The sequence below is a fragment of the Orbicella faveolata genome, unplaced genomic scaffold (assembly GCF_042242905.1).
Source record: "Orbicella faveolata isolate gen_17 unplaced genomic scaffold, um_ofav_v1 contig_13, whole genome shotgun sequence".
Classification (NCBI taxonomy): domain Eukaryota; kingdom Metazoa; phylum Cnidaria; class Anthozoa; order Scleractinia; family Merulinidae; genus Orbicella; species Orbicella faveolata.
Window position 1 is genome coordinate 5560366 of NW_028301540.1, and position 27883 is coordinate 5588248.

The 27883-nt window shown below is 38.5% G+C and overlaps 3 protein-coding genes across 3 annotated transcripts; 1 reads left to right on the forward strand and 2 right to left on the reverse strand.

The window, feature by feature from the left end:
- Window positions 1-1536: 1536 nt before the first annotated feature.
- LOC110047947 (cytochrome P450 20A1-like) lies at window positions 1537-12298 on the reverse strand. Its single transcript, XM_089284250.1, has 12 exons — window positions 12066-12298; window positions 9892-9944; window positions 9104-9273; window positions 8764-8909; window positions 7881-8051; window positions 6987-7065; window positions 5930-6051; window positions 5461-5515; window positions 4833-4953; window positions 3964-4075; window positions 3431-3495; window positions 1537-3320 (listed from the first exon to the last, which is right to left on the reverse strand). The coding sequence occupies exons 1-12, from the start codon at window positions 12159-12161 to the stop codon at window positions 3071-3073; spliced, it is 1440 nt and encodes a 479-aa protein (XP_089140376.1). The 5' UTR covers window positions 12162-12298; the 3' UTR covers window positions 1537-3070.
- Window positions 12299-12653: 355 nt separating this feature from the next.
- On the reverse strand, window positions 12654-20293 carry LOC110067754 (transmembrane protein 98-like). The gene is made up of 7 exons (XM_089284252.1): window positions 20020-20293; window positions 18345-18432; window positions 17792-17832; window positions 16090-16239; window positions 15644-15703; window positions 14998-15037; window positions 12654-14319 (listed from the first exon to the last, which is right to left on the reverse strand). Exons 1-7 carry the CDS (start codon window positions 20148-20150, stop codon window positions 14092-14094), a joined length of 738 nt encoding a protein of 245 aa, XP_089140378.1. The 5' UTR covers window positions 20151-20293; the 3' UTR covers window positions 12654-14091.
- Window positions 20294-20474: 181 nt separating this feature from the next.
- Window positions 20475-27538, forward strand: LOC110067753 (ferric reductase SjCytb561-like). Its single transcript, XM_089284253.1, has 4 exons — window positions 20475-21014; window positions 22757-22959; window positions 24492-24649; window positions 25561-27538. The coding sequence occupies exons 1-4, from the start codon at window positions 20804-20806 to the stop codon at window positions 25721-25723; spliced, it is 735 nt and encodes a 244-aa protein (XP_089140379.1). The 5' UTR covers window positions 20475-20803; the 3' UTR covers window positions 25724-27538.
- The last annotated feature ends 345 nt before the right edge of the window (window positions 27539-27883 follow it).

Consider the following 27883-nt stretch of genomic DNA (forward strand, 5'->3'; position numbering starts at 1 on the left):
TCCAGCCGTTGTCAGAAACTCGTTTGTCCGGTTTGGCTATGACGTCAGTGCTTTCTCATTGGCTCACAACCAAGCCTTTAGTTCTTTCGCTTTATAAGTGCGACACCACCCGGATGGTTGGGCGGCTAGTTAACTCCACCGCAATATACACATTTCTCTTGATCTCTCTTAAAACAATACCTCCTGGATATATAATCAAGTATTGTTCCTCAACCATCCTCTAAATATCCACCCAATATCCCCTCACAGCCTGCATTTCACTAATCCCCTACATATACCTACAGCCTACCTACAGCCTACATCTCATTAATCCCCTACATATACCTCTCATTAATCCCCCACATATACATACATTAATCCCCTACATATACCTACACAGCCTACATCTCATTTATCCCCCACATATACCTACATAGCTTTCATCGTATTAATTCCCAACATATACGTACACAGCCCACATCTCATGAATCCCTCACATTTACCATCAAATCGTTTTTCAGTCTCATTTATCCCCTACATATATCTACACCTACACAGCCCACATCTCATGAATCTCTAAGATTTACCTTCACAGTTTGCATTTCATTGAATCGTTTCTTAAGTCATTACTCATTATTATCAGTGGTTATCAGTTCGTTATTCAATTTATCCGTTCACTTGCCGTGCGTTCAGCCGTTCGAACGGACACCGTAAAAAACAGTTTTTGCGTGAGAGGTCACATATTTGCCGATGCATTTTTTTGGTTGAATCGGCAGAGTTCTTCTTTTAACGACGCTTTTAGGGTCGAGAAAGTAAAATTGGCGTTGTACTTACTTCTTTTCACGTGACGCGTAATTGTTGAAAAAAATTCTCCGTAATGCGTGATTTAGTAGAAAAATTCAGCGTGATGCGTGATTGGTACCCCACCTTTGCCAGCCTCACTCCTGTAGTTTCGGTCGAAAGTCAAATGGAAAGGTCTGTTTTGGTTCGGTCCTACCGGAATATTCGGTTCCCCCTCTGGAGGTGGGCCACTTTGACCGGTCGGACAGGAATTTGGTGTTCCATTTTGACGAAACAGTTCATTGCTCTACTTCTCTTCAGTATATTTCACCAATGTCAGGAGCCCAGGATTCCTGCTTACGTAGGGAATTCGGGTTGGCCTAGTTTGATTGGAAAATGTCGTTCCATTTTCCTCGGTTAGTCCCGCTGTCTCACTGGGGTGGCAGCTTTCGCCAGACTCTGTGAAGTGTCAGCGAGTCCTGACTCGTACCAAGTAGCAATTTGTGTGGTTTTGGGGCGAGAGAAGATTGGATACAATAGTCTATTTTTCTTTTTTCTTTTCCCATGACTCCCTGCGTGTCCCATTGTACTAGTTCCCAGTCTTGTCTGATGCCACTAACCCATGTATTATAAGGGCTGGAGGTGGTGGGTGGCTCCACATAACATGTCACGGAAAAATAAATAAATAGAAATAGAAGGCTGTTTCTTACTTTATCAATCTTTCGAGCAATTACGAGAAACTAACAGAAAACAAAGAAAACACTGAAAATTGAAGAGTTTGATTTAAACTCGTTTATTTATTAATAGTCTATTTATTATACTCTAAACGCTTATCAAAATAATTTATTTGCTTATTTCAAGCATTGTGTTATTTACTAATTCACTGATTCGTTAGCCATCTGTTGATTTCTTATAAGTATACTAATATTTAAATATTACGTATGTTTTTATGTAAGAATTGAAAAAGAAAGGCTGATATCACCTACAACATTTATCTCCAACCTGTTTTAGGATGTTGTGTGAAAATTACCATAAATCCTCTATCTTGTCCTCTCTAATGCAAGCCCCCTTAATCTCCTTCTCTAATGAGCCCACTCTCAAATAAACCCCCCTCTCAAATAAACTCCCTCTCTCTAGTAAGCCCCTGTGAGTAAGTCCCTCTCAAAATAGTCTCCTCTCAAATAAGCCCCTTCTCTTATAAGCCCCCTCTCAAATAAACCCGTTCCCTAGAAAACCCTTCCCAAGAAAATATCCTCTCTATTAAGTCCCTTCTTAATAGCGGAGCTCAAGCGGAGCCCCATACTCATATAGGGAAGAAAAGGAAACCAATGAGTTGATTTTCTTATGATTATCATGGCTAGCGGTATTGCTCATGGGCGCGTGAGCACGATGACGGCGACGACGGAGTCGCGCAACATGGCGGCCATACTCCAAATAATAGGTTGACAGAGATATGCAGCCTTGGTTTACCATGTACTTCTTTGATATTGGACAAACATGTTATGATCAATTTACACCTGTCAAAACAAGGTATCTGCTGACCAGTATCACGTGACCATATCACAGGCTCAAGTTTACAGCTCATCAAGGTCACGTGTGACTGACCAACTGCTGGTTTTCGATTGAATCGCGGGTTCATGTCAGGTTAACTTGTTGAAAACAGGGCAGGATTGTTTGGAAGCCTGTTCAAACCCAGGATTAAAAGTTAACCAAATTATAACTTTTTCTCCTATACAAATGTTTTTTGCTGCTTTGTTTTGTGTATATGATAATTATTAAAACTCAAAACAGAAGGCCAAACAATATACAGAAAACCTCAAAATTCTACCTTTTCCTGGATTAGCTTAATCGGGCTTTGAACAACCCAGCCCAGGAGCTATGCTTTTAGGCTGGCCTAAATCTATATATTAAGCCTGCTTCTGTAATACCTACGGTAGTAAGCCCCTTCACAATATGTCCTCCACTCCAATAATCTCTCTCTCAAAAAAGTTGTCCTCTCTACTAAGGTAAGTCCCCCTCTCTAATAGCCCTCATTTCTAAAGCAAATTTATTAAACTCCCTCTTCTTAAAGCCCTCATCCCTTCTCTCTATTTCTTAGCAACAAACTGTATTACCTTATTGTATTCTTACTGTGCCAATGAAGATAAATTAAATAAGTCCCCCTTACTCTGTTAAGCCAGTTAAGCCTCCCCTTCCTAACACAAGGATTTGCGGTACAAAGAAATTAGTCATTACAGTCAAAGCTGCTGTTCACTGCAGTCAAGGCTTAACATAAAGGAACAATGTTTGACTGGTTCAGTTCTTTTCGTGCTTATCTCTCAGTCACTGTGACCCAGATCTCCTCTGCTGGTGACGTCACCAGCTGATGGACAGGTTTCACTTCCTGTCCTTCTACAAGATGAAACTTAAATCGTCTAATGAGAACGGACAAAAACACCAGTCCCTCAGCAATTGAGAATCGCCATGCAGGACACTTTCGTTTCCCAGCAAAGCCAAATGGCTGGTAAGCAAGGCTTGGAAGCTGTTTGATGTTCTCAGGGTTGAAACGATCAGGATCAAACCTAAAACAGGAATTTGACCAAAAAATGTGAAAAGTGCTGTCTGGATGAGACAGAAAGCTTATTTGAATTTCCCCAAGCTTGTTTTCAGAGTTCAGTGGCCTTTACTTTACCTGTTAGGTTCTGGCCACAAATTTGGATCCTGCAGGACAATGCCAAATGGCAGAAGTATTGGTGTCTGAAAAATAAAATAAAACGAAATTGGCATCAAAAGTGAAAAAAAAAAAAATCAAAAGTGAAGGAAAGGCTGTAGTCTTTCCACAGATGCTATTGTAGATATCATAAAAAACACTGAATTCAATTATCGTTTATAGTTTGGGGAGAGGGCATTAACACATTTTGGGCATGCAAAAATTGAGATGTTCCAGCTGAAAATATTTTCAATATATTTAGTAAAGGGTAACATTTTTTTTTCGGCAGCATGGAGTGGCAGTTACTTTTATTTCCTTACAATGACATTACTCAGTTCTGCTCTGATTGGTTGTTTAGCTTATACATGAAAAATTGTTGCCTGGCAGCAACCAATCACAGCAAAGATCCATGTAAATGTACGGCTTTTTTGGTAGATTTATAGAAATCTCTCTCTCATTGGATGAATTAAGCATGGAGTAAAACACATGTTTATTTCATTATGTCATATGATTACCTCTTTAGGAATGACAAACTCCCCAACTTGGAGATCAAACTCATGGATTCGTGCACCCCAAGGAGCCAGTACCGAGGCACGCATGGTCTCATCAAGCACCTGACGAGTGTACCTAAATGAATGGAAACCATGCCGCATTGTGAACAGTTCAACAGAACCAGGGACTCCCATATGAAAAGGTCAGGGATGCTTGACATAAATTTTTTTATTTAAGTCCCTAAAGGAGACCATTCTGGGCATGTCTTGAGTTTTATTTGACCCCTCAGTAAAAGATACTACTTAGAACCAACTAGGCTAGTGATTGCCAGCTGCTGTTTGAGAAAGGAACTTGTGTTAGTTGACTAAACTCCAGAGAGCGGCAAAAATCCAGTCTAAAAACAGAAGTGAAACTGTTTTTTCATTTAAATTTCTCTGAGTGCACCCAAAAATATACTTTGCCAGCTATAAAGAGCGTAGTATGTCCTGAAGATTTTAAGTGAGACCAAAATCCTTGCTTTACATCCTTAAGCAGAAAGACAAGCATTCCCGGCCTTTTCAAATGGAAGTCCCTGTGGGTCAGTAGATAGATCACTCTATTTAAGTCCCATGGTATTTAGCCCTGCTGTGCCAGCTGGGGACACTTGTAAATGTAGAAACAAATATTGTAAACTGAGTTGAAAAACTTGTTAAAAATGCCAATTGATTAAGGCTGGTAAGTCCAGGCTACGGTATTAACAAGACACGGAAGAGTTCAATTTGGGATCACCAAACACAAACCCTGGCAGCAGGGAGGATTTGAACTCATGATCACCAGATTTCAAATCCAGTGCCCTAAACTACTCAGCCACACCGCCTCCAGTAGGAAATTAGGTTTTGTAAAGTGCACTCACTTCAGTTCCGAGGCTACTTGTGGTTTGATGTCTTCATCTCCCAAAACTTTGTCTAGTTCGGCAAAAACTTTTTCTTCAACCTCAGGATGTTTTGTCAGATAGTACAAACACCAGGTCATCACTGATAAAATGAAATACAAAGATCATTAAAAGGTAATGTCATGATACAGTCACATTAAAAATGCTTTCTGCACTTGTTTACAGAAAGGGTGGGGTATTGCTTTTAATTAATGATTTTGTGTGTGCATTATAGTCACCTTTTCAAGACATATACTTGTTGAAATCGCCTAATTCTGCATCTTCTCGAGAACATGAAAAACAACAGGAAATTTTCCATGTTTTCCATGTTCCAGTGGATGTTAAGCTGCTAAACAGATCTAATCTAACAGATAAGTTTAGCCTCAAGACAGAGCAGCAAAACGCACAATACACAATATGCACTGCACTTTTTCAAGCTGCCTCTTTGTCCCAAATTTGTCTCTAATACACCTCATATATGTGAGGCATTTTTGATACTATTTTAGAATTAAACACTGCACTTTTTCAAGGTGCCTTTGTGGCAATTGACTCTCTAATACACCTTATTAGGGTACTTTTGATACTATTTTATTGTTTAAACAGTACGTACTGAACCCTGTGGTGTGGAAGCCTCCAACTAGGAATGTTATCACATTATCGCTCATCTACAAAGAACAAGAAAAAAGATGTACCTAGTGCTCACTTGATGAGTAAGCTAAAACATGCTCTTAGAAAAATTGAATGTGGTTATAGAACAACTGGTAACCCATAATTACAACTGTAATAGAAGTTTAATTAACCTGCTACATAGCTGTCAGAATTTTGTGCGCAAGTTTTATGTTTTAGCAACGGGGCCTCTTAAACAGGGTGGTAGTCAAGTTGGAATTTTCCTCATGGGCTCGCCCCAAGCATATGCGGCTCCAACAGAGAGACAAAACACTTGTGAGTGACATCACACCACACCACACAATTTATAAAGTTAACTAGGTTAAATTTACTTTCTTTCTATCTGAGACAAAGGAAGACATATTCATTAACAAAATACACTTGGAACAGAAAATTTAACTCCGTCAAGCTACCTCTTCTTCATCCATAAGATCACAATCCAAAATGGAATCAATGAACAGCATTTCCTCTTTATTCTTTTCTTGCTTTCTCTTATTCAGCAGGTTCTTGACTGTATCTTTCATGTAAGTTTTTGCTGCAGATGAGAAAAAGAATGAAGTTGGAAATAATACAGTTAGCTTTAAATTTGTAAAAGCAGAAACAAACAGAACCTGAGTGGGTACAGTATATCGTTAATTACTTAGCATTATATAACACCAATTTGAGTTCCATGTAAAAAATATGGGCCAAACTTTAAGGCAGATGATAGTCTAAATACTACAAAAGTGTAGTTCTTAAATTAAGTTTTGAAGATCAAAAACACCCTCCTGAATGTCCTTACTTTCTAGCTAGCTATGAGTTCAACACTCTTCTATGGTTTTGAAACACACTTAATTAGAAGGGTTCTCGTATATTTTAGTTTTCATTTTCTGTTGTCATGGTAAGTAAGCATGATCATGCGAGTTACACTGAAGGCGTTTATCCCTGTCTCTGTTGCATGAAGTGACTAGGAAAACTGCCACTCCCTTTGGAAGGGATGCTGGGTCATCACAGCATTAACACTGCCCCTAGATTTGAACTTATGATAGTTTTTGTTAACAGTTCACCAGCACAGAGTGGAGATGGCACTGTGATAGACAAATACATATATCTCATGTCCAACTTAAAATAGGACTCATTTTACAACCAGATCTTACTCAACTAAGAGATGCGGTTTAAGCCTCATGGTTAGTGTGCTTGTCCCTGGATTTAGCAGTCCACTGGTTCGAGCCCTGGCTACCGGGATATAATTGTGTTGTGTTCTTGGGCAAGACATTTTCCTGTCACAGTGCCTCTCTCCACCCAGGTGTATAAATTTGGTACTGGCAAATTTTATACTGAGGTAACCCTGCCGTAGACTAGCATCTCATCCAAGGGGAGTAGAAATACTCCTAGTTGCTTCATGCTACCAAAACCACAGATAAACGCTAGCCTGATGGACCACTTATGCAGACTTTATACAGCAGCATATACAAACTACTGATTTATTACCTTTCTGAAATTTTTTCTCCCTCTCACTGTCAGGTGCAGGACAAGGACCAGCAAGCCGAGCCTCCATCTCATTCCAACACTAAATTCAATTTGATAGAATGGGATTGTATTGTGGACTTGTACAATCATAAAAGCACTGATTATTATTTTTTTCTCAGACAGTGCATTACATGGAGCTCTAAATGGTCTCTGTTTATGCTTCATGAAGTAATAAACAAGTGCAAGCAAGCTGATCTTGTTCTGGGCACACAACACTGCATACAGATGTACAGAGAGCTTTGCTGCTGTGGTATGTTTTACAAAGTAGTGGTGGATCTAAGGGAAGGGCTTGGGAGGCCCATCCCCCCTTATTTTGGGTAAAAAAAATCACAGAAGAAAAGCCGGCAGGGCAAGCAACCCCCCCCCCCCCCCGGCCCCCCCTTTGGCTCAAGGTCTGGATCTGCCACTGCAAATATCAGGGTTTCAGACCTATAATGCAAGCCAGCACATGCAGTCTCATAGGCACACAATGTAAAAGAACATTTAAAGGGCCACCTAGGCTGTAACTGAATCAATAGCATGAAAGCAGGTTATTTACTAGCTGTATACTAAAAATTTCACAGGTGACTTGAAGCCTAAACATAATGTTTTTTCAGCAATATTGATGAAAGGAAGTCATTTAAAGGGCAGCAGTTAAGATGCTGATAATAGAACTTCAGTCACATAAAAAAGTGTCTGTTGGTTACAAAATGGACGTCAAATATTTAGTGATCAACAAGTAAATATCTACTGAAACTGAAGCCTGAGTGTTACATTTTCTACGCATAAAGGGGGAATGTAGGCTCGATTTCCAGCCATTTTGGAAGTTTGGCTGGAAATTGAGCCTAAAGTAAATACTGCAAAACTCTTACTTACATCTTCATATGCTATTGCCATTTTGTCAATTTCCTTCTTGTCCATAAAGAAGCGACCCATTCCTGCCACAGATATGGCTTTGATTGTCATGGCTAGCATGGATTTCCCTAACAAAATATGTTCCTGAGTCTGAGAGTATGTAGCAAACTTCTCCGCTGTCTCTTTTGCGATCTAAAAATAATTTAATTAATGCAAAAGGCTTTTACTAACTAAAGACTGTGAGCAATGGGCAACAGATGTGAGATAAAAGATTAGCAAGAGCTTGTGCGAGCTCAGGGGTTCGATCTCGCCAGTGCTTCAATTGATTCAGTTTTTGTAGCATGAAGCAATTAATAAAATTGATATGACTATTATTAATCAGTCCTGTTTGCATGCCAATTCATTGGAGATTACTGCTAACCACGTCTTTCACCAGAGGCTTTCACTTATAAATACGTAATCTACAGTGTAGTAACTGAACATCTTACCTGGCTTGTCAGAGATTGGTTGTATGTGTTTCCATTACTTCTACTTACTTACTTACTTACCACTTCAATATAGTTACTTGAAGCTTTTTGTCAAAAGTTTGAACATAGTGAACTCTAAAGAGTGGATAACATTTATTATCCTTTTTGGCAACATTGTCCATTTTGACAACAGTTATCCTGGCAATGGAAAGTGATCTCCACCCTTCAAACAACCAGAACCAGGTGTATCACTGGGTACTGGTGTCAATTAAATGCTGGAAGTGCAAGACAATACTATGATGGACTTGACTCCTTTCTAAAACAGAGTAATAACCAACTCTGATTCTTTCATGCTACAGAAGTGCCTGCCAGCCTGATAGTATCATGGTTTACCATAAAATAAGAACAGAACAGAACATGGCAAGAGTAACAAATACCTTAGTAAAGTGATCATAATAGTGTGTCACTGCTTCATGGCTAAAACTCCGGTCAACCAGTTGCCTTTTCTTGCGTGCCTCTGGTCCATTCTTATATGTCAGACTCTTTATTCCAAACAGAGGCTCAAAGAACTTAAATTGTTCATCTGAAGGAAATGGCACAAATCATAATAAAAATACCTTTCAAAGGTAAAGCAAAACATTGTTTTATCTGACCATCTGATCATGCCAGATCTAGAGGAACAGTAAATCAATGTCCATTCATCCATTGGCTATGTGTGAGCTATTATTTGCACTTATAACTATTTAGTAACGTAAATGTAACTGAACATCAGCTTACATGGCTTGTCAAAGAGTTGTTGTATTTCTTTCCAATATTCAACTGACGACAGACTGACAGCGTACTCTTTTCCCCACCAGAATCCAGCTATGTTGCCATACTTCTCATGTAACTCTATCAAGTACTCATGAACACTCCCAGCCTTAGCCATGTCCCCTAAGTTCCCACTCCTAAAAAAGAGAACACCACGTTATTAATTAATTGTGCAGTTTCAGAAAATATCCATACCCACCCCAAGGAAGGCTATTGGAAATTCTGAAGGGGAGGGGGGGCTTCAAAAGTGAAAATTTTTGGGCGGAGTGGGAGGGTTCTAACCAAAAAGCCTTCCGTGGGAGGGGTATGGATATTTTCTGGAACAACACATTAATTTATTTGTTTGTTTATTTATTTATTGATTTATTGATTTATTCATATATTTATTTATTTATCTTCTAATAATTATTTGCCAAACAAAAGAAACAATTAATAAGTAATTTTTGCAGATTAAATTAAATTTTAGAGGAAAAAAGTGCCAAAGGAACAAAAAGAAATTTTAGACAAATTAGTTCCAATCGCATATTTGTTAGTATTTTTTTTTTTCTTACTTTGATATCACTGCTCAGAATTAAGGACCTGCAGACCATCTCAGGAACGAAATTGGATGTGAAACCATAGAATTATATAATGTACTGGGCCATAAAAAGCACCTTTCATGAAATAACAAGTTCCAGTCACACTAGCTTTTAATAAAATTTGGCCGGGTAGATAAAAATCAAACAGTTTACTTAAATTATATACATTGTACCCACACTGGATCTGAAGGTGCAACTCCAGGTATCTGTGGACCCTTGGATGAGCCCCTCTGAAAGAGAAAGGAATGCAGCATTTTAGTAAAAAAAAATTATACAAATACAACTTTCAGGGTTAACTATTTTCATTTATATTTAATAACTAAATGCAGGTACATGAGGAAATTTTGGGCAATTATGTAGTTTCTGCCCTTGCATACAGGTTGGATTAAATTTGTAAAAGCAAATGAGAAATTCTAACTGCAAAAAAGGCTATTTGTTCTTCATAATGAAGTGCTGGCAGCCCAAAAGGCCACCAAGCAGAGCCCTACAACTATAGGAACAGAACCACATGCATGCAATTAGAAATAGAAAACCATGCAACTCTTTTTTTGTGGTCAACATGGCTAGCGGCATGGATCGCAGGCACGTGCACCCAACGACGACAACGTTGCACAACATGGTGGCCATACTCCAGTTAATAGGTCAACTGAGGCATGCAGCCTTGGTTTACAGCATACATAGTTGATATTGGACATCCATGTTATGATCAATTGACACCTGTCAAAACAAGGTACATGTATCCCCTGACCAGCATCACATGACCATATTGCGGGCTAGGGTTTAGAGCTCATCAGTGTGACATGTTGACCGCTGACCAAGTAATGGTTTTCAACTGGATCGCAGGCTCAAGTCAGGATAACTTGTTAATCTGGGCCGGGTTGTTCAGAAGGTGTACAAATGTTTTTCACTGCTTTTGTTTTGTGTAGTTTGAGATCGTTGAAACTCAAAACAGAAAGCCAAACAATATAAACAGAAAACCTCACCACAAAGTTACAAACCTCAAATCAAAATCCTTGCTTATCCTGGGTTAGCTTGATCAGGCTTAAAAAAACCTGGCCCAGAAGCTCCGCTTTTAGGTTTGGCTAAATCTATAATATATTAGTCTAGTAAATTTTATGCCTGCGTGCCTATATGCAGAGTACATAGAGGGGAGGGGTGGGGACCTCGATGAGAGAAAAATTGTTACTTGATGCATTTGCAGAGGATACTTTCAAAATTAAAGAGAGAAAGTTTTCAAAATGACATATTCTACAGAATTTGTTGCCAGTTGTGGGCTGTAGAACTAATTAGCTGCAACTTTGCACTATTGGATATTTTATCCAGCATCCATTTTGAGTGCTGTGTGATCGCGTGGGGGAGGGGGGTATTCCCTTACATAGGCTAATTAACAAATTGAATGTGGTTTTAAGTGTGGTCTGTACCCTTATCGACAATGATATGCGTCATCACAGTGGTCAGAATTTGTTGTGGACTCACTCAGCTGTGCCTTGTGAGTCCACAACATTTTGACCACTGTGATGACGCGTATTGTCGTCGACAAGAGTACAGACCACACTAAACCACATTTGATTTGTTTTTTACCACAATATCAACTTCAAAGAAAATGTTTGCTTTAGAGCGTGAGCTGAAAAAGGCATTGCGTGACACACTGACGCGAGCAGCGTTGTCTGGACTCTTATTGACAACGGCGAATTAGCCAATCAGATTGCGAGATTAGTAGCAATTGCAGTAAAATAATTTGTTATTGTCGTAATTAAAAAAAAACAACAAATGCTACAGGTAAAAAACCCCAGAAGTTAATGGCTATTTTGTTTTTCATAGCGCAGGACCGTGGCTACATCGTTCATCTAGCCGACTTGCACAATTTCTCGGAACGTACTTCTTGTACACGTACAACGTAACAATGCAAGCTTCAGTGGTAAGCACCCGATACAAGGGTAAGTAAGTCGTTTAGCCTTCAAGTCGATTAGCCCCCAACCAGAAGTCGATTAGCCCTATTCACGCTCCACGAACGAGATCGACCGACCTCTGGTTGGGAGCTAAACGGTTGGAGGTCAATCGACTTTGGGAGTTAAACGACTGGCCATGGATAACCACCAACCACCAACCATCACGGTAGCAGACGCGACGAGCAATTCTTAAGGTTAACCCCAACCCCTAAGCTCTAAACCCTGAGAAACTAAGCTAACCCTTAAATACTGAGACGTTCATTAACCCCAAAAATCCCAACTCGACGCTGATCTCTCCGGGTGATCTCTCTGCTTATGACGCTAATCGATCTCCCTAAATTATCTGCAGCCACAACAAATTAAACGGATCATGTGCGTTTGAAAAACATTACTAGTACTTACGAAGTCAAACATGAATAGAAGGACAACGATCAATCCAAGAACCAAAGCAACGGCAAAGACACCGAAATCGGCGACAGAAAAATGCGAGGGGAGCATTTTTGAAAAAACAAAACGTCCTTTTCTTCAACAACTTATTCAAAATGGCGGTTTAGTCGACGGGCACTGTGCCATGTGGCGCTGTTCATCGCCTCCCGTCACGCAACGAATTCGCGCTCATCACGGATCCCGTGAAAAACAAACTCCCAGCCTTATGATTTTTTTTTAACAATTCTTTTTTTTTTTTTTCCCGGCAGGGGGAGGTTGTCACCCACATGTGATTTATACAAACAATGGCTCGAATTCACAAATATTGCGTGACGATCACCCCTGTCTTATGCCCTACCCCATCCTCGGCATTGAAAGGGAAATTTCCCAGTAACCCAGCACAGTCAGTGATGGCCTGTACAGTCATGTGAACAGGAAAGTGGAATGACTTTAAATAAAATCCCCTGACATGACATTTTCCTCACAAGACAATGATTCCCTGTCTTATCCCTGGCCTGAAACATACATGCTATCTTTCTCCTTGTAAGTAGCAATGACAACCGGTCCAAAGCAGATATAAACCTTTCATTCAAAAAAATCCACTCATTTTCTATTTATAATTTTTTGGGCCTTATTGAAAATTAAATCTTAAATTAGTTAAAGTTAAATTCATTTTCTGTACACATTTGTGGCAAAAATACTGCTTCTAATTATTTAAAATCTTAATTTAATATGATGCAAAAGGAATAGAGAATGTTAGTTTCACGTATCTATATTTACAAAATTTTGTGTATCATTTATAATTATTTAAAACCTAAAATTATTTTGATACAAGACTAATAGAAATCCGAAATTATATACTTTCTTCCTAAATATAGTTTTCCATAATGGTACATAGCCATTAATGGTCACTCTGAATATATCGGATCACATCGCACTTTCAAAAGCATAATTTGTGTTATGCAAATTACTTAATTTATTATATGACTGAGAAAATTACTTTGTTGTGATTAGCATAGGCCAGGCTAATTTATAATTAATTTTCAATTGCACTGCAGTGTAAATTAACATGCATGCTTTCATAATTTGTCAGTCATATAATAAATGACTAATTGTATGAAAGCTCAAGACAGTAATTAAGAATTTACACTACTCACGATATTTGAAAACTCTTTCAAATTGCACTCTCCTAAAGGCTTGTGCAATTTTGAGAGAATTTTCAAATATCACTGGTAGGGTAAGTCCTTAATTGCACAGTCTCGCATTCATACGATTACTAATACTTCAAAGTTTATTTCACTCTTAGTCTAATTCATATCCTGATCAAAACTTTGGCTGGTATCCACAAAACCCTTCCAAATAACTTCAAATTGTAAATTTTGAGAAGACTTCCATTTCTAAAGACATCGGCATTCTTTTTCAGTCATGCTTCACGCATACCTCATGAAGGAAGAACAAGCCAGTACAGTAAGGTCTCTGTACGAAGCTAGTGCAAACTCAATTTGAACACACAGCAGACTGAGTGTGCAAGAGAGCAGACTGAGAGTAAAAGGAGGCAGCGTGGCCAAGTGGTGAGCAAATCGAACTTACAATCCAGCGGTTCTGGGTACAAGTCCCACTCTCACCACTTCCTGGATTTGTTTCACGATAGCCCTAAGTTCAAATCCTCGGCCCCGCTTGTAAATAGCCACAGGTTTGCCTCTGGCCAGTTGGGATTCTTAATAATGCTAATTGTTCATTTCGAATCACTTGTTTCAGTTGTTTGCTTGGCCCCACTAGCCTTTGTGCTATAAACACTGCCGAGGGTAAAAAAGGTTGTATATATATACATATATTTTTTTATTTTTAGAGATTTTCAGACTAGACAGGGCAGTCAAAGTTTGAATAACTTTAAGTTAGATTTTGTCTGCAGGGGAATCTCAAATAATGGCCATTCTAGGCTAGCACAAAACCAATCCAGTGGTTTGAACATTTAACTGCAGCGTGAGTATAAGTTGAAGAGTCAGCGTACAGGAGTGTTGAGTGAATAGCAGTAAGCCTGGTTTGTGACCACTACCACTGGCTGTCGGCAGAGACAGGACACTGAACTGGCTGAACTCTGTATGGACGAGCAAGAGGAACATATTGACTGACATCCTGACTGCATGGCCTCCATGTGCTTCTCTATCGCAAGAATGATTTTGTTTGCCCAGTCAAGGGTGTCTGGCTTGTTGGAGGCACCTTGAACAACCTGTGATGGGGACAGAACAATTTTAAGTTAAGGGAAGTTATATAACGGGATTTACATATATGTAATATGTGTAGATAGGGATATACCATGTATCACTAAATTATTGCAGGAGTTTATTTTTGCAAATTGGCGATTTTTTGTATTTTGGTGAACCAATTTTTGTGGTTGTTAAACACTGGTTTCTTCGATCCTTTCCTGTAAACCTTAAGTTTTTTTTTTATTCTGAAAGTTATGTTTCTCATTTCATGGTTTTGTTTCTGAACAAAAGAGATATTATTTTAAATATATGGCAGCAACAAGAATCTACTTGTGATGTTTGTATGTATAATTCTGCCAGTGGAGTAAATTTTTGCGGAGAATATTTTTGAGGGAATTATTTTTGCGAGAACTTTTTTTGGGTGGATCATCATGAAAATTTGGTGCCAAATGGTATTATAGCTTTAACCTGCTGCACTCTTATTTATGCACTAAAGTTCTTTGCACCCATTCTGCACCTATGTTACAATAAAACCTGGACTTAGAGGATCTCATATAAAGTACACAAGTTACCTGTTTTAAGTGATCACAGGCCTCATTAAGTCTCTCAATTTTTTTATTCCCATATTTTCTTTAAATTGTTCACAGATGAAGCATACACCTTTATCAAGAGGACTGTAAAAGTAATGTTTCATAGTATACCTGAAGTAACTTGCAGACTGATTTGTACAGTGCTGTTGACCTGTAAGATACAAAATTAATATTATCAATGATTTAATCCACCCAGAGTTCAGTTTGATCAAAAAGTGCTTTTCAGATCCAACCTAAGAAAGTTAAAATTCTTCTTAGTAGTAAGAAATGATTTGCGTTAAGTTTGCGTTGAGAAAATTATTCATAGTGCTTTTCAGATCCAACCTAAGAAAGTTAAAATTCATCTTAGTACTAAGAAATGATTTGCTTTAAGTTTGCATTGAGAAAATTATTCATGGTACATCAATAAAGTACAATTTCTAAATGAACCTTCAGAAAAAATGTCTAGCATTGAGCCCTGGAGATGTTTTTCCAGAAAGACATATAATGAGACTTAAAACCAACAAAAACAGTTATGTGTATATGAAATGAAATTATTTAGCTTAGTGTAGACGGGGCCAAAATATCTAACCTATTTGCATTATTAAAACATACCTACTGGACTGACAAAGACTTAAAACTATCTTAAGGGAAGAAATATTACACAATGATTTAAAGGTCTTTCAATGCCATCTGTGACCTACAATACTCTCTCTGTTGTGACTGAGATGTCAAACCAAAAATTAAGTTAGACAGTGACATCTTGCAGATTACTTACTTTTCCTCAATTTGCTTTGAGTCTGAAGGTGTGTACATTGCTTTGACTAGCTCATCAACCCTGAGGAAAAATAGTAAGTTTACCTGCCAATTTTTTTTTTCAGTCAACTAGTTGCCATGATTTAAATCCTGTGGTTGCAGTGATCTCCAAAGATATCTGAAGATTATTTAATTACTTCATATTTTCCCATAGGTGCACCCAGACCACTGTGCAGAACATGCCTAGGGATAACATTGCAAATATTTATGAAAGTAACTACATTTAGTCTTTGGTACATGCACATGTATAGCATTTAATTATTTCTATCACACTACAATAAACATAATATGTAGTGAAACATAAATGTTCTGAGGACTATTTTTGTTAAATATATATTGACACATATTTACATGTAAAATCAATAACAAAACATTATCTTAAAAATAACATAAATATCCAGATATTACCTTGGCCTAATATTCTTGGCCGCAGCCACAATGTTATCGACTTCCGTTGGTGATTTGATCATACCACTGCTTTCCATAGTATAAGCAACAAGTTGTTCCGTAAGTAGATGACAGGACTTTAACAACTCGATACAGTCTGATATCACGTTTCTGTATGTATGTGAGAGAATTAACTACGTGTTATTACCCTGGGGTGATTCAAGGTCCAAAGTGCTAGCCTTCATCTATAATCATTATCATGTGGCTAGCGCTGTGAGTGGGCAAGATTAACCAAATTCTGCGCTGTGATTGGCTACCCGAGCAGGCAAGATGGAGCTATCTTGCCTACTTGGCAGGGGTTTCAATAAAAGCCGGTTACCAGCAGTCTATTGCCACCTGTAGGACCTCTTACCACCGTCTGTTTGGATTTCATTACTGAAAATAAAAATGATATTAATATCGCATTTCTGAGCTTCTAGATTCCAAATTTTTCTGGGGGGGGGGGGGGGCATGCCCCCAGACCCCCCTAGGGGAAAGGGGCCTTACGGCCCCTTTAGTGGTCACAGCCGCCTATTACACCTTCAGTGGTCACTTATAACTAATGTTATTGAAACCCCTGCTACTTGGGACTACTTTAAGTGTCCCGTAAAAAAATTTCCTGAAAGCCATATAACAAACCCTTTATTGACCACGCTAGTCAAGTCAAGATGGCTGGATACTGGCCTTGTTCCATTTTTTTGTGAGTTTACGGACCTCTACTCCGTCTCAGTCCATAAACACGCAAAAAAAAAAAAAAAAAGAACTTGGCCAATATATCCAGCCATCCTGACCTCACGCTTGGCCAATAACCCATATGTCATTTACACCAGCATAGTTACAAGTATTTTTATCTTTAGTTACAAAAATGGGTAATAAACACATTTTTGCAACCTACAAATCCTGTAACGTTCTGCCTGCAGACTCTCTGTTTTTCAGTTTTCTCATGAACTCCCATCAAAGGCTGGAAATCTCCAAGTTTTCCTAGGAAAACTCTGGACTGGTGTAAATTAATTTAAAGATTTCTAGAAGTTTGTTCAAATCTCAGCTGAAAAAATCTGTGACCTCCAGCCATAAAATTAGTGACAATAATTATTGTTTTCAGTAGTAGTACAATATTGTTGATTGTTACTGACTTCAACATTGTTACACACTTCAACATTTCAACACCTGAGGGGAACTTGTTTCTACAGTGTACATAAGTGTTAAAAACAACTTTCCACCTGAATTGAAAGATGACTTCCACTCATGTCAGTCACCAACTAAAGGGGTGCGTGGAATAAAGTGACTTTTGAAAAATTTTGAGGCAGCCTGGATTGAAATTCCTACCAACAATTTTCACAGTTTGCTCTGGTTTTAATTAAAGTCTAAACAGTACCAGTTAATTAGTATAATTACTAGACAGTTCTTGTTAGACAATACTGAAGACAAAAGTAAACTTAACTGAAACAATTGCTGCGACATATTTCAATGCTGGTTACCTCAAAGTGTTCCAAAAGTCACATAGGACCTTATTCCATGCCCTTCAACTAATAGCACTGTGATTTTCAGAACTACCCTTGTCCTGTTGATAACATGAATATAGACTAACTGTCTGAATACTCCTAGATGCAAGCTACCATTTAGTATCCACATTAAAAAGATAATCTCTGACAACAGATACATGCCGAAGGAAGAAGTTACTTACTCTGCATCACCATTCCAGTCTGGGTCCAGAAACATCTCAGGCTAACAAAGAATATGAAAAGAAAGTGACTATAACAATACAACAACTTGTCAAGCAGCCCGTTACCATCAGCATCGTCATCATTATCATGTCCTTCCCTAACTGGAAAATGGGGCTCGTTATCCCTTAGAAGAAATTATTTACCAATCAAAATGTTAACTGAAATAACGGCTAGCAATCATTTATTATTGGAAGTGTTGTGATCTTAGAGATCAATATTTAGAGTGTTGCACACGACACAGTCCTTACATGTGCATGCAGGCTCCATTTACAATCACCATTGTTATATAGCTGGTGTTTTTCCCATTCATTGGCTAGTTCATGGTCACATGACATCAAATGTCGCATCGATTCATTGGCTAGTTCATGGTCACATGACATCTTACAATGAAACTGTTTTCCGCCAAATGCCATGAGTGGGCAACATTGTGAATACTATGACATCAAAGAAAAAACAGTTCACTGTTTACAGTTTACAATGTTGGTCACATTGTTTGTAACGCTGTTTGATTACCAGATCGTCCTCAGGGGAGTATCCACCAAGTCCCAGTTCACCATGGGACTTATTCCATGTTGCTTTGACCATTTCTGCATCCTGTTCCCTGCACACAATAAAACAAAAGGAAGACTATAACTGGCAATAATGTGTAATCCCCTGGAAGAAGGTTTGGAAAATGACATATTTTGGTCTGAGACTGTTCAGGATTCTGATGATTTTGGGTCATTGATCAGGTCACAGCCCCTTCAGTGATTTCAAACAGTAACCCCAACAAGGAAGCTACATACAGTATGGTCTGTATATATTAAACAATTATATGGGTTTAGAAAACAGTCCTAAGAAAATACGCGTGCTGATTGGTTAAAAATGGTGTTTCTATAACTTAATAGAAACACAGAACTAGCACGAGCTGTTGATGTAATGATGGCGTGAGCAAAGATAATTTACATTTTGAAAATCAAAGTTAACAAGTTGTTTTACTTTTTTCATTGCATTGTTTTCTAAAAGAAATAGAAAACATGTTCTCCGTGTTTCTATTGACTTATAGAAACATTCATGAAAGTCTGGGAGAACTCAAACTAGTTCTCTTTCTTCCAAACTTCCGCTCGTGTTTCTATTAAACAATTAGATTATGAGCTCAAGATTTCTATCGCAGCCCGAGTCAACTATCACGCTTAGGAATCAAGAGCGAATAATCTAATTGTTTTAGTATAAAATTCTACTAGTTGTTCAAAAATTTATCTAAATCCTCTTCAAAGACACTTTGGAAATGCCAAGAAACGGCCGTTATTTTGTTAACAAGCGCACACTGCTATGCTACTCACTATCTATCACAGACTAGATAGAGAGTAGCATAGCCAATCAGCGAACGGCATTCATGATAGAACATTAGTAGATTTATACTAGAACTCAATAGAAACACAGTACACAGTTTTCTATTTCTTAATTAACAGACACATGTATTCCTCACTGACTCTTTCCCATGGTGCCATTTCATCATTTTGCCATTTTGTGTCCAAAACCCCCCTAGAAAAATACTAAGTACTGTCAGTTGGTCGGGTTTCATTGATGACATGTCAGAAGATAAAGGAATTCCTAAGAAATAAGAGTGACAAGTCTTCTTTATATGACCCACATTTTCACAATTTTTTTCAAGACAAAACATTGGTCAGCATTCTCAATGACGCCTGACATTTTAGCTCACGATGCAGTGAAATCACTCGTGAATAAAGACCTTCTTTAAGTTTTCTTGTCCCTAAAGAAGGCGTTACTGTTTGAAATTATTGATGGAAGGGGTGAATTCGTATGACCCAAGGTCCCCAAAAGTTTTGTAGGTAATTGAGTCTTATAGTTAGCTAGCAGAGGACGATATTCACGAGGAAACTTTGCAAATAAAATTAACTTTAATAAATATTTATTAAAATTACTAAAAATGTAACTAGTGAGACCGTGAATCGCTTATAAAATTGTACTTTACGCGGTTAACCCAATAGCTCAGCGTTCTAAAATTTCATTGAGATTTTACTTCCTCAAAGTCGTAAGAAACTTTCAGGGACTTCAATTTAAATTTTATGAGTTATATTGTGCAGTTTGTAGCTAGGTGCTGACCACGCTATGCCTTGAATAGGGCACTTATAAACAATTAAGCCTGTATGTATAATTTAAATTGCTGCATATTATTTTAACTTACTGGTACTGTGTTCGGGCTAATTGCGCCTTCCGACATCTCCGCTTGGTGCAAAGGAGCAGCAACAAGGCGAGAAGCGATGCCATCATTATTGTTCCCAAAAGACTGATCGCAATTATCAGAACTGGAGTCATGTTGATCAGCTTGGGGAATTATTATATATACGCCAATTATTGAAGACCATTCAAGGATCTAAACAACAGCCAGCGTCGTATCGTAGATGCAAATTGCGCACTTCGAAAGTGAATGTCCTCTAACACGTCGGCTCGACAAAAATCCGACACGATTGTCGGGGGTGCTGTACGATATTTTTCATTGGCCAATGACAATCGGAAACACTCCGGGGTAATTCACTGGGGATTTGCCAATGAGATGGGATGTATGCAAACTACGTCCTGAGTGGGAGTGGGTAATTAGTTTTCTTGTACAGGTGTGAACATTTGTTTAAAAAGATATGCCCTGGTAGAAAGGAGAGTGGTAAAAAGTTTAAATTTTGAATTTACTTCATTCCAAAAAAGTAAAGTTCTAACTTTTATCAAGATAGGAATAACAAAGACCGACCATGGCAACAGTTACCGAGCCCTCCCCATAAGGGATAAGTTTGACTGAAACAAGTCAGGTGCATATTTATTTTGAAGAACAACGATGGAACGAACGATAACTCCCGCGCTGCGGCAACAGATTGTCTTCTTTCAGGTCTACTGAATTGAAGCTCCCTTGAATTTGATAGCCAAAAAAACGTGAATTCTTCGATCCAGATAAGCTATTGGCCTCAAACTTTTCGGCCATGGCAAACCATTTAGATCGAGACGTAGGTTCACCGGTCACGTTCATCGTTTCTGTGGGCGCCATTCAAATTCTGGGTATTTTGGCGATGATCTTGACGGGCATATGGATGGGAAAATATCTAGGTGGATTCGCTTGGGACGGCTCAGGACTTGAGTTTAACTACCATCCTCTCTGTATGGTGATCAGTGTGGTATTTCTGTACAGCGAAGGTAAGATAATTGTTTCTTCACGCTTTAGTGTTGCCCATTTAATACGTCGAACTTTTCTTGAGCCGAACCGAGTAAGAGCTTATCATGAATTAATGAATCGTAGGTACGCGGGCGTTAGAATCAACTGAAAACAGGTATGTCATTTTGGAACGGTTCTGAACTTCTTGCTGGTCTAATTTTGACTGCTATCGAACTATTGTTTACTATGACATAACTTAAGCTAAGCTAACTGAAAGTCTTACATAAGCTTAATGTTTCATTTTTCTGTCTTGAACCAAATAACTCCGCAAATTGATTTTCGGTTCATGAAAAGTTTGGCGCCTGAATTTTCTTGTTACTTGGCGCCAACTTTTCGATTTTGATTTAAATTTACACAAGGCACGGCTAGATAATTATAATTTAGTAAAACACAGACATTTTCCAATTTTTTTCTCATTTCAACTTGTTTTGATACTGGCTTGGTGTTTAAGGTTGTTTTGTAAACTTGAAGCTTTACAAAAGTGCAGCGAGAATTTATTTCCTAGTAAAGGAATGAATATTTTTGGTTAATTTTATTTAAGATAACTTATAAATGAATTTAGCTTATTCAAATTTATTCTCATTGAACAATGTTAATGGGCGAGTGAAACAATTTTCCTAGTATAACTCCCTAGCAAATGCAATGGTAGCATGAATATTTTATGCCCCCTTGCCTTCAGAAATTCCAAAATGTTCTTTTGAGTACTTTTGATAGTAAAACTTCGGGTCACATAAGCAAGCTCATATTTGGGTCATGCATGACTTGTAAGGCCACAAGACTGATATGAACAAGTGAATTTGCTCTTGTCTCTGTTGAGTTGTGATGACTATAAATGCCAGCCATGGGCTGAAAACTCCAATATAAAACTTTTAGTGTCCAGTTTGGTTTTCACTCTGCAAAATCTCCTGTTCATACAACTGGCTGATCATATGAGTATAGTACTCATGTCATGCCACAGTCTCTTAACACATACCCTACAATAGCAGGAGACAAGAGAGAACCTCTGCTCTTAGCCCCTCAATTTCCTATTGTGCATGCACAGGCTACAGAAGCAAAAATCTAATTATAAAATCACAATTATAGATGCTTCTAACTAAATTGACTGTTATTTGCTTATCAATTCCTGCAGTTTGTGGGGTGGAAAAGAAATATTAGCAAATATCAGACAGGGCTGTCATTAAGGGCTGAGTATGCTAGATTTTCCCTTGAAGCTACAGGTGGAATTGCCTGTTGTTGATAGAATTCACCCACAAAGTAAAAAGTTTGCTACGGGTGTGGAGAACAAGGCTCCCGGTGACTCAAAACTTAATGACAGCCCTGTTAGGGAGGGTTCACTTCTCTGCGTCTCACCTAGTCCCTTTGCTCGCCTGATCAATCCACTGCAGGCTTCACCACTCATGTATGTGGCCCAAGGACATGCCTGCTCCCTGGATATAACTAAGAGCCAGCTACTGCCTTATTTCTGGCTGAAAGAGAGTCTTTCATTGACTGAAATTTCACTAAGATCTGAGATTATTTGGAGGTGCACAGGTCAGAAAAGCTTGCTGAGACTGATAATTTTTTTTAGCTATTGCACTTCCATGTTACTTATACAGGCTAATGATGAGGTGATCTACGATGTCACTATGTCAAGCACTCTTAATAATAATAGTTACCATACAAGCTCACAACCAGTGACCAGTAATAAGAGACACTGAGAGTGTGAACTCTTTTCCTTTTTTAGCTATGATTGTGTACAGAGTGTTCCGACATGAGAACAAGTTCCTCGTCAAGTTGGTTCACTTTGGTCTTCAGCTAGTGGCATTTGCAATCGCAGTTTGGGGATTAAAGGCAGTGTTTGATTTCCATAACCACAACAACATTCCGAACCTGTACAGTCTGCATAGCTGGTGCGGTCTGACTACAGTTATTCTCTTTGGCTTACAGGTAAGTCAGCATTGTTAAAGTGATACTATCACAGTGATTCTCATGCATTTTTGGTCTGAAATAAAGTCTGCATACAAGCCAAGTGGCCCATCAGGCCAGCGCTTATCGCCGGTTTCTGTAGCATGAAGCGACCACAAGTATTTCTACTCCCCTCCTGGATGCGATGCTGGTCCATTGCAGGGCTACCCCAAGCATTAAATTCGCCGATACCCATTTATACACCTGGGTGGAGAGAGGTACTGTGAGAGTAAAGCATCTTGCCCAAGAACACAACACAATGTCCCTGGCCAGGGCTGGAACCCAGACTGCTCGATCTGGAGATGAACATGCTATCCTTGAGGCCACCGTGCCTCCCACACCATTTTTGGCCCAAACAGAGCTAAAAATATGACAGCCTCAGGTGTGTTTTTTGGCGAGCGAGTACCAAATGTTCTTGGAATTGAGTTGTTCTAACTGCCATATTCAATTTGGTAAGATTGAGGAAGCCTAGAACCCAGGAAGGGGGGGGGGGGGTGGATACTCCCAGAAAAATTTGGTGGGAGTGTACGGCCCTGACCAAAAATTCGATACCCTATTTATGGCCATTGTGGCTGGCACAGTTCCTCTAAAAATAATTTATTAAGGGCTTTTGTTGATGGTCTTATCCATGATGATGATGAAAAAGTAGCGTCTTCTAAACAACATACCCAATTCTAGACCAGAGTGCAAAAGCCATACCCTATTTCTGACCAAGATGGCCAAAATCAGTGCCCTATTTATCATTGACCAAAATGGCTGACAAACCCTACTCGTGGGGCTGCACATATAAGGGAGTATGAACACATGCACACAAATGCAGCTGAAAAAAAACATTCCACATGTTCAGTGAGCTGGAAAAATCATGTTACACGGAAATGAAATTGGACGCAATTGGATGTCCCAAGAAAAAAATTTCCTAGTGCATGAAAGGGTTTAAAAAAATATTTGTGTCAGTACCATATCACCCACACCCCTCTCAGAAGTCAATTTTCCATCCCCAAGAAAGTCAGATTGTATTTTTCAGCTCCCAACTATACTTTTTAAAATGTGATTTACAGTATCAGCTGGGACACTATCCCTTTTAACCCTGACCTATTGATAACCCAACTACATCTTTTTCATGCCCAAATTCAGACATGAGGTTGAGTTTTACCTGCATTTTTAGCTCTAGCATTCCATTTACATGTAATTGATGTACATGATGTGGTTTTAAGTGTAACTGTACAGTAAGTGAATGTGTTGTATCCCAGAGATAGAAAAGATGAAGAGGACAGCAGCTCTGTATGGATGAAGTTCTATTCTCAGCTACACTCCTCTAAATAGGCTATATTTGTGTTCGCAGCATTGGAGGCTCGTGGAGGGAAATTTCATTAAAAATAAATTTGTTATTTACATTTGAAAAGATTCTGTGCATTAGCCCCAGTTGCAAGCTTGTTCCCATCCAGTTTGCTGAGAATACAAATATGGTGCATTGAAGCAGGTTTGACTGGGTTAATTTTGCTTTTTGTCTTCAGCTTTTGTTTGGTTTTGTGAGCTTTCTGTTTCCCAAGTTACCTGATGGTCTCCGTGCAGTGTATCTGAAAGTTCATGTTTTCTTTGGAGTGTTTATCTTCATGTTGGCTATTGGCACCTGTCTCATGGGGATCACTGAGAAACTTTTCTTTATGAAAACGTAAGTAATACCAGTTGTTAATAGAAGAAATTTCACGTGAGTGTTGAATTAAGTAGTTTGCGTTTGCTTTGATTTTGCTTGACCACAGTGATTGGCTTAATGATTAATCAGATCATTTGTACCTTAAAGGCATCGGCCAAAGTTGAAGTGAACATTGGTGAATGTTCACCAAATGTTCACTGAGCCTGAGACAAATGTTTTAGTATAATTTCCAGAGGTGAATATGAAGAACTACAAAATAATGGACTAGATCGTAAAAATGCAGATGCAAATTGTTTGTTTGCAGCCATAGTTCAATAATTAAAGCTTACATGCACATCAATATTATTGTGAATCAATTTACACATTGAGTTTGCAATAAAACAAACAGGTGGAACACTACAAAAAATAAATTCATCTGGTACCTTTGTTTTATCGTTGTTGACTTCATTCACAGTTGTCATCATCATTTAAAAATGAGTAGCTTTAGTTTGAAGAAAAATAAATTTCGGTCAATCAATCCGACCTGCTGGTGATCAACGTGACCACTGCGTTACGATTCTTAAATGCTTTGAGTACAAATTCTTGGAAAAAATTTTTGGTCCAAGGGTGACAGCAGTAATTTTGAAAATTCTCCATCCTTTCAAATATCCTGGACTTGGAGTGATGTCTTTCAAATAAATGAGAATTCCATTCAGCAACTGTCTGCCATGTTTACCTGCCAAGATGGCAAAGGGGCAAGCTTAGCTTACATAGTAATCAAGCTCAGAAATGTTATATTTTCCGCCTAGCACAGTGAATATAGAGTTATAAGCCATGCTTTTCAACCAGTCAGAATGTCCAATTATTATATTCACCTCTGGAAATTATACTAAATGTGTATGCAAATCTCTTTCTACATGTAACTGAAATAAAATCTTTTTAATTTGCAGCCCCGCTTATTCAACATTACCAGCTCAAGCTCAACTGGGGAATGTTTTGGGCCTGTTACTCGTTGTTCTAGCTGGCATTGTTTTGTTTGTGGTGACAAATGCGGCATTCAGAAGGGTCGATTCGGAAGAGGAGCATGTGTCTTTGATAAATGAAAAAGAATAATGAAGATAATTTAGTGTTAATTTATCAGCAGATGCATTCTGAAATTATTTTAGAAACTTGGTTGTGAGATTGCTTCTGATATTATTTAACTTAAATGCAGGAAAGGTCATGAGACAAATTTGCCCTGTGAGAGTGTATATTTAGTGTTAAAGGTCCATAAAGCCAGGTCTATGCGGGCAATTTTTATGTGACAAATTGATTTGATGGTGTAGATGGTATGGCAAATATTTGTCAACAGTTCAAGTTTAGGGCACCAGTCATGGCTTTGGACAGCTGAGATATGCAGAAACAAGGCGGGGCTGCTCATTTGCCTCCAAGTCACACCCCCCCAAAAATTGGGGCCTACGAACATATTTGCTATGTTTTATGTGAGGAGTCATGTCACACAAGCAACTTTCCATCTGTGACAACTTTTATTTGTCACATAAAAGCTAACATGCCAGCTTTTCAGCAATAATTATATTTATCACATAAAAATTGGCTAAATTTGTTTGTCTACCTGAGCAAATACAAATTTCACACAATTGTCACACATGAATTGAATTGAATTGAATTGCCTCACATATGAATTATCATATCTCAGTGAAGTAGTTACTGGACGGGTAATAATATTACATGTATGTCAAACAACCCAGGGGGAATACTGAAAGGAGGCGCAAAGGACTTTTTGGGGGTAGGGAGGGGGAAAGTCTTTTAAATGGCAAAGTTGGAGAATCATGAAATTCCATTCAGGGGTTTCATAAATGTTTTCAGCAGGAGATCAACTGATTTTCACAGGCGGTAAAATCATTTTGAAATGAACTTTTTTATAAGAAAAACCTTTCACTAGATGGTCAAACCAGGCGGGCAAAATCATCCACACAGCTGATCAATTTGCCTGGTGCCTGTGGCCTGTTTCTTGAAAGCCCTGGAAGCTTTTCGGGCCTGTAAAGCCATTTTTAGTCCATCTGTATCTAAAAACATAGAAGTATATACACCTGAAACTTCTTGTAGTGAAGGGAATGTCTGTTCATATTAAGAATATGTGAATAAAACAGCTCAGTGTAATTGTAAGGTTCAAGATTTTGCTACGGCTCTCTGGGCCCGAAAAATTTCTGGGGATTTCAAGAAACGTGCCCCTGGCCTTGAATGAAAGCTCTGTTCATTTGGCTGTTATTTTTCAGAGTTGGGGTCAGGTTTACAAAGTTGTACTCAAAATGGATATTTTAGGGGTTTCAGTTGAATATGTGAGTTACCCAGTCTTCCTTACATGTCTTTGCACGCTAAGATGGGGTCCAGTCACCTCAAGACACCTTATAATGGTAGTGCCCAGTCCCCCAGAATCAGGTAGTTCCCAGTTCATTCCAGACTTGCTAGCATGCTTAGGTGACTAGTGTCTGGCTTGAACCTATTTATTAGTAAATTCTATGATTAGAATTATCCAATCTCCACATTTATTTACCATTAACATTACATTCATCAAAATGAATCTGCATTGCCTTTGTAAGTGTAGCTGCTCAGAATATTAAATTATTTTTTTAACCAAGTTCATGTATTATTATGCACAGAAGTATATATATATTGTAATTGTGCTTCTGTAATGCAGTATCAATGAAGTAGTTATTCCTTAATGTATTAATGTAATAAAAATTCATCATTGTCATTAATACATTAATGTCTGGGCTAGAAGGTGGTAAATGCTCGGTCACTAGCACCCTTTGAAAATGGACTAGCCATTAGAAGTTAGGTTTCATGGCCAGATATGCAAACTTTGACACTTTGGAGTTGCAATGTGATGCCATGCATGAAGTAGAAATAAAGATAGAATAATGAGAATATTTGATCAACTTTACTTTCTTTCCTCATTCAACCTTAATACTGTGTAAGGCGTAGCCTGTAAAGGAATGGAGTCTTTTTCCTCTCCTACAACCTTTTCCCGTCCTCTTCCCCATTTACATGAGATGGCCGGGGTGCCCGATATAAAACTGTCGGGGGTGCTCGTTGTTCCTTTTATTATATGGAGAAGAGTGTTTTACTGGGAACTAAACCACTCGTAGATTCCATACGCCACTTCATCCGGGACCCGAGTGGCGTATTTTCCGTATGTCACCTTTGTGAGTGTCGTATCGTTCAATGACGTCACGATTCCCGCCTTTTGCTTTTGTTGAATTGGTTTCTCCA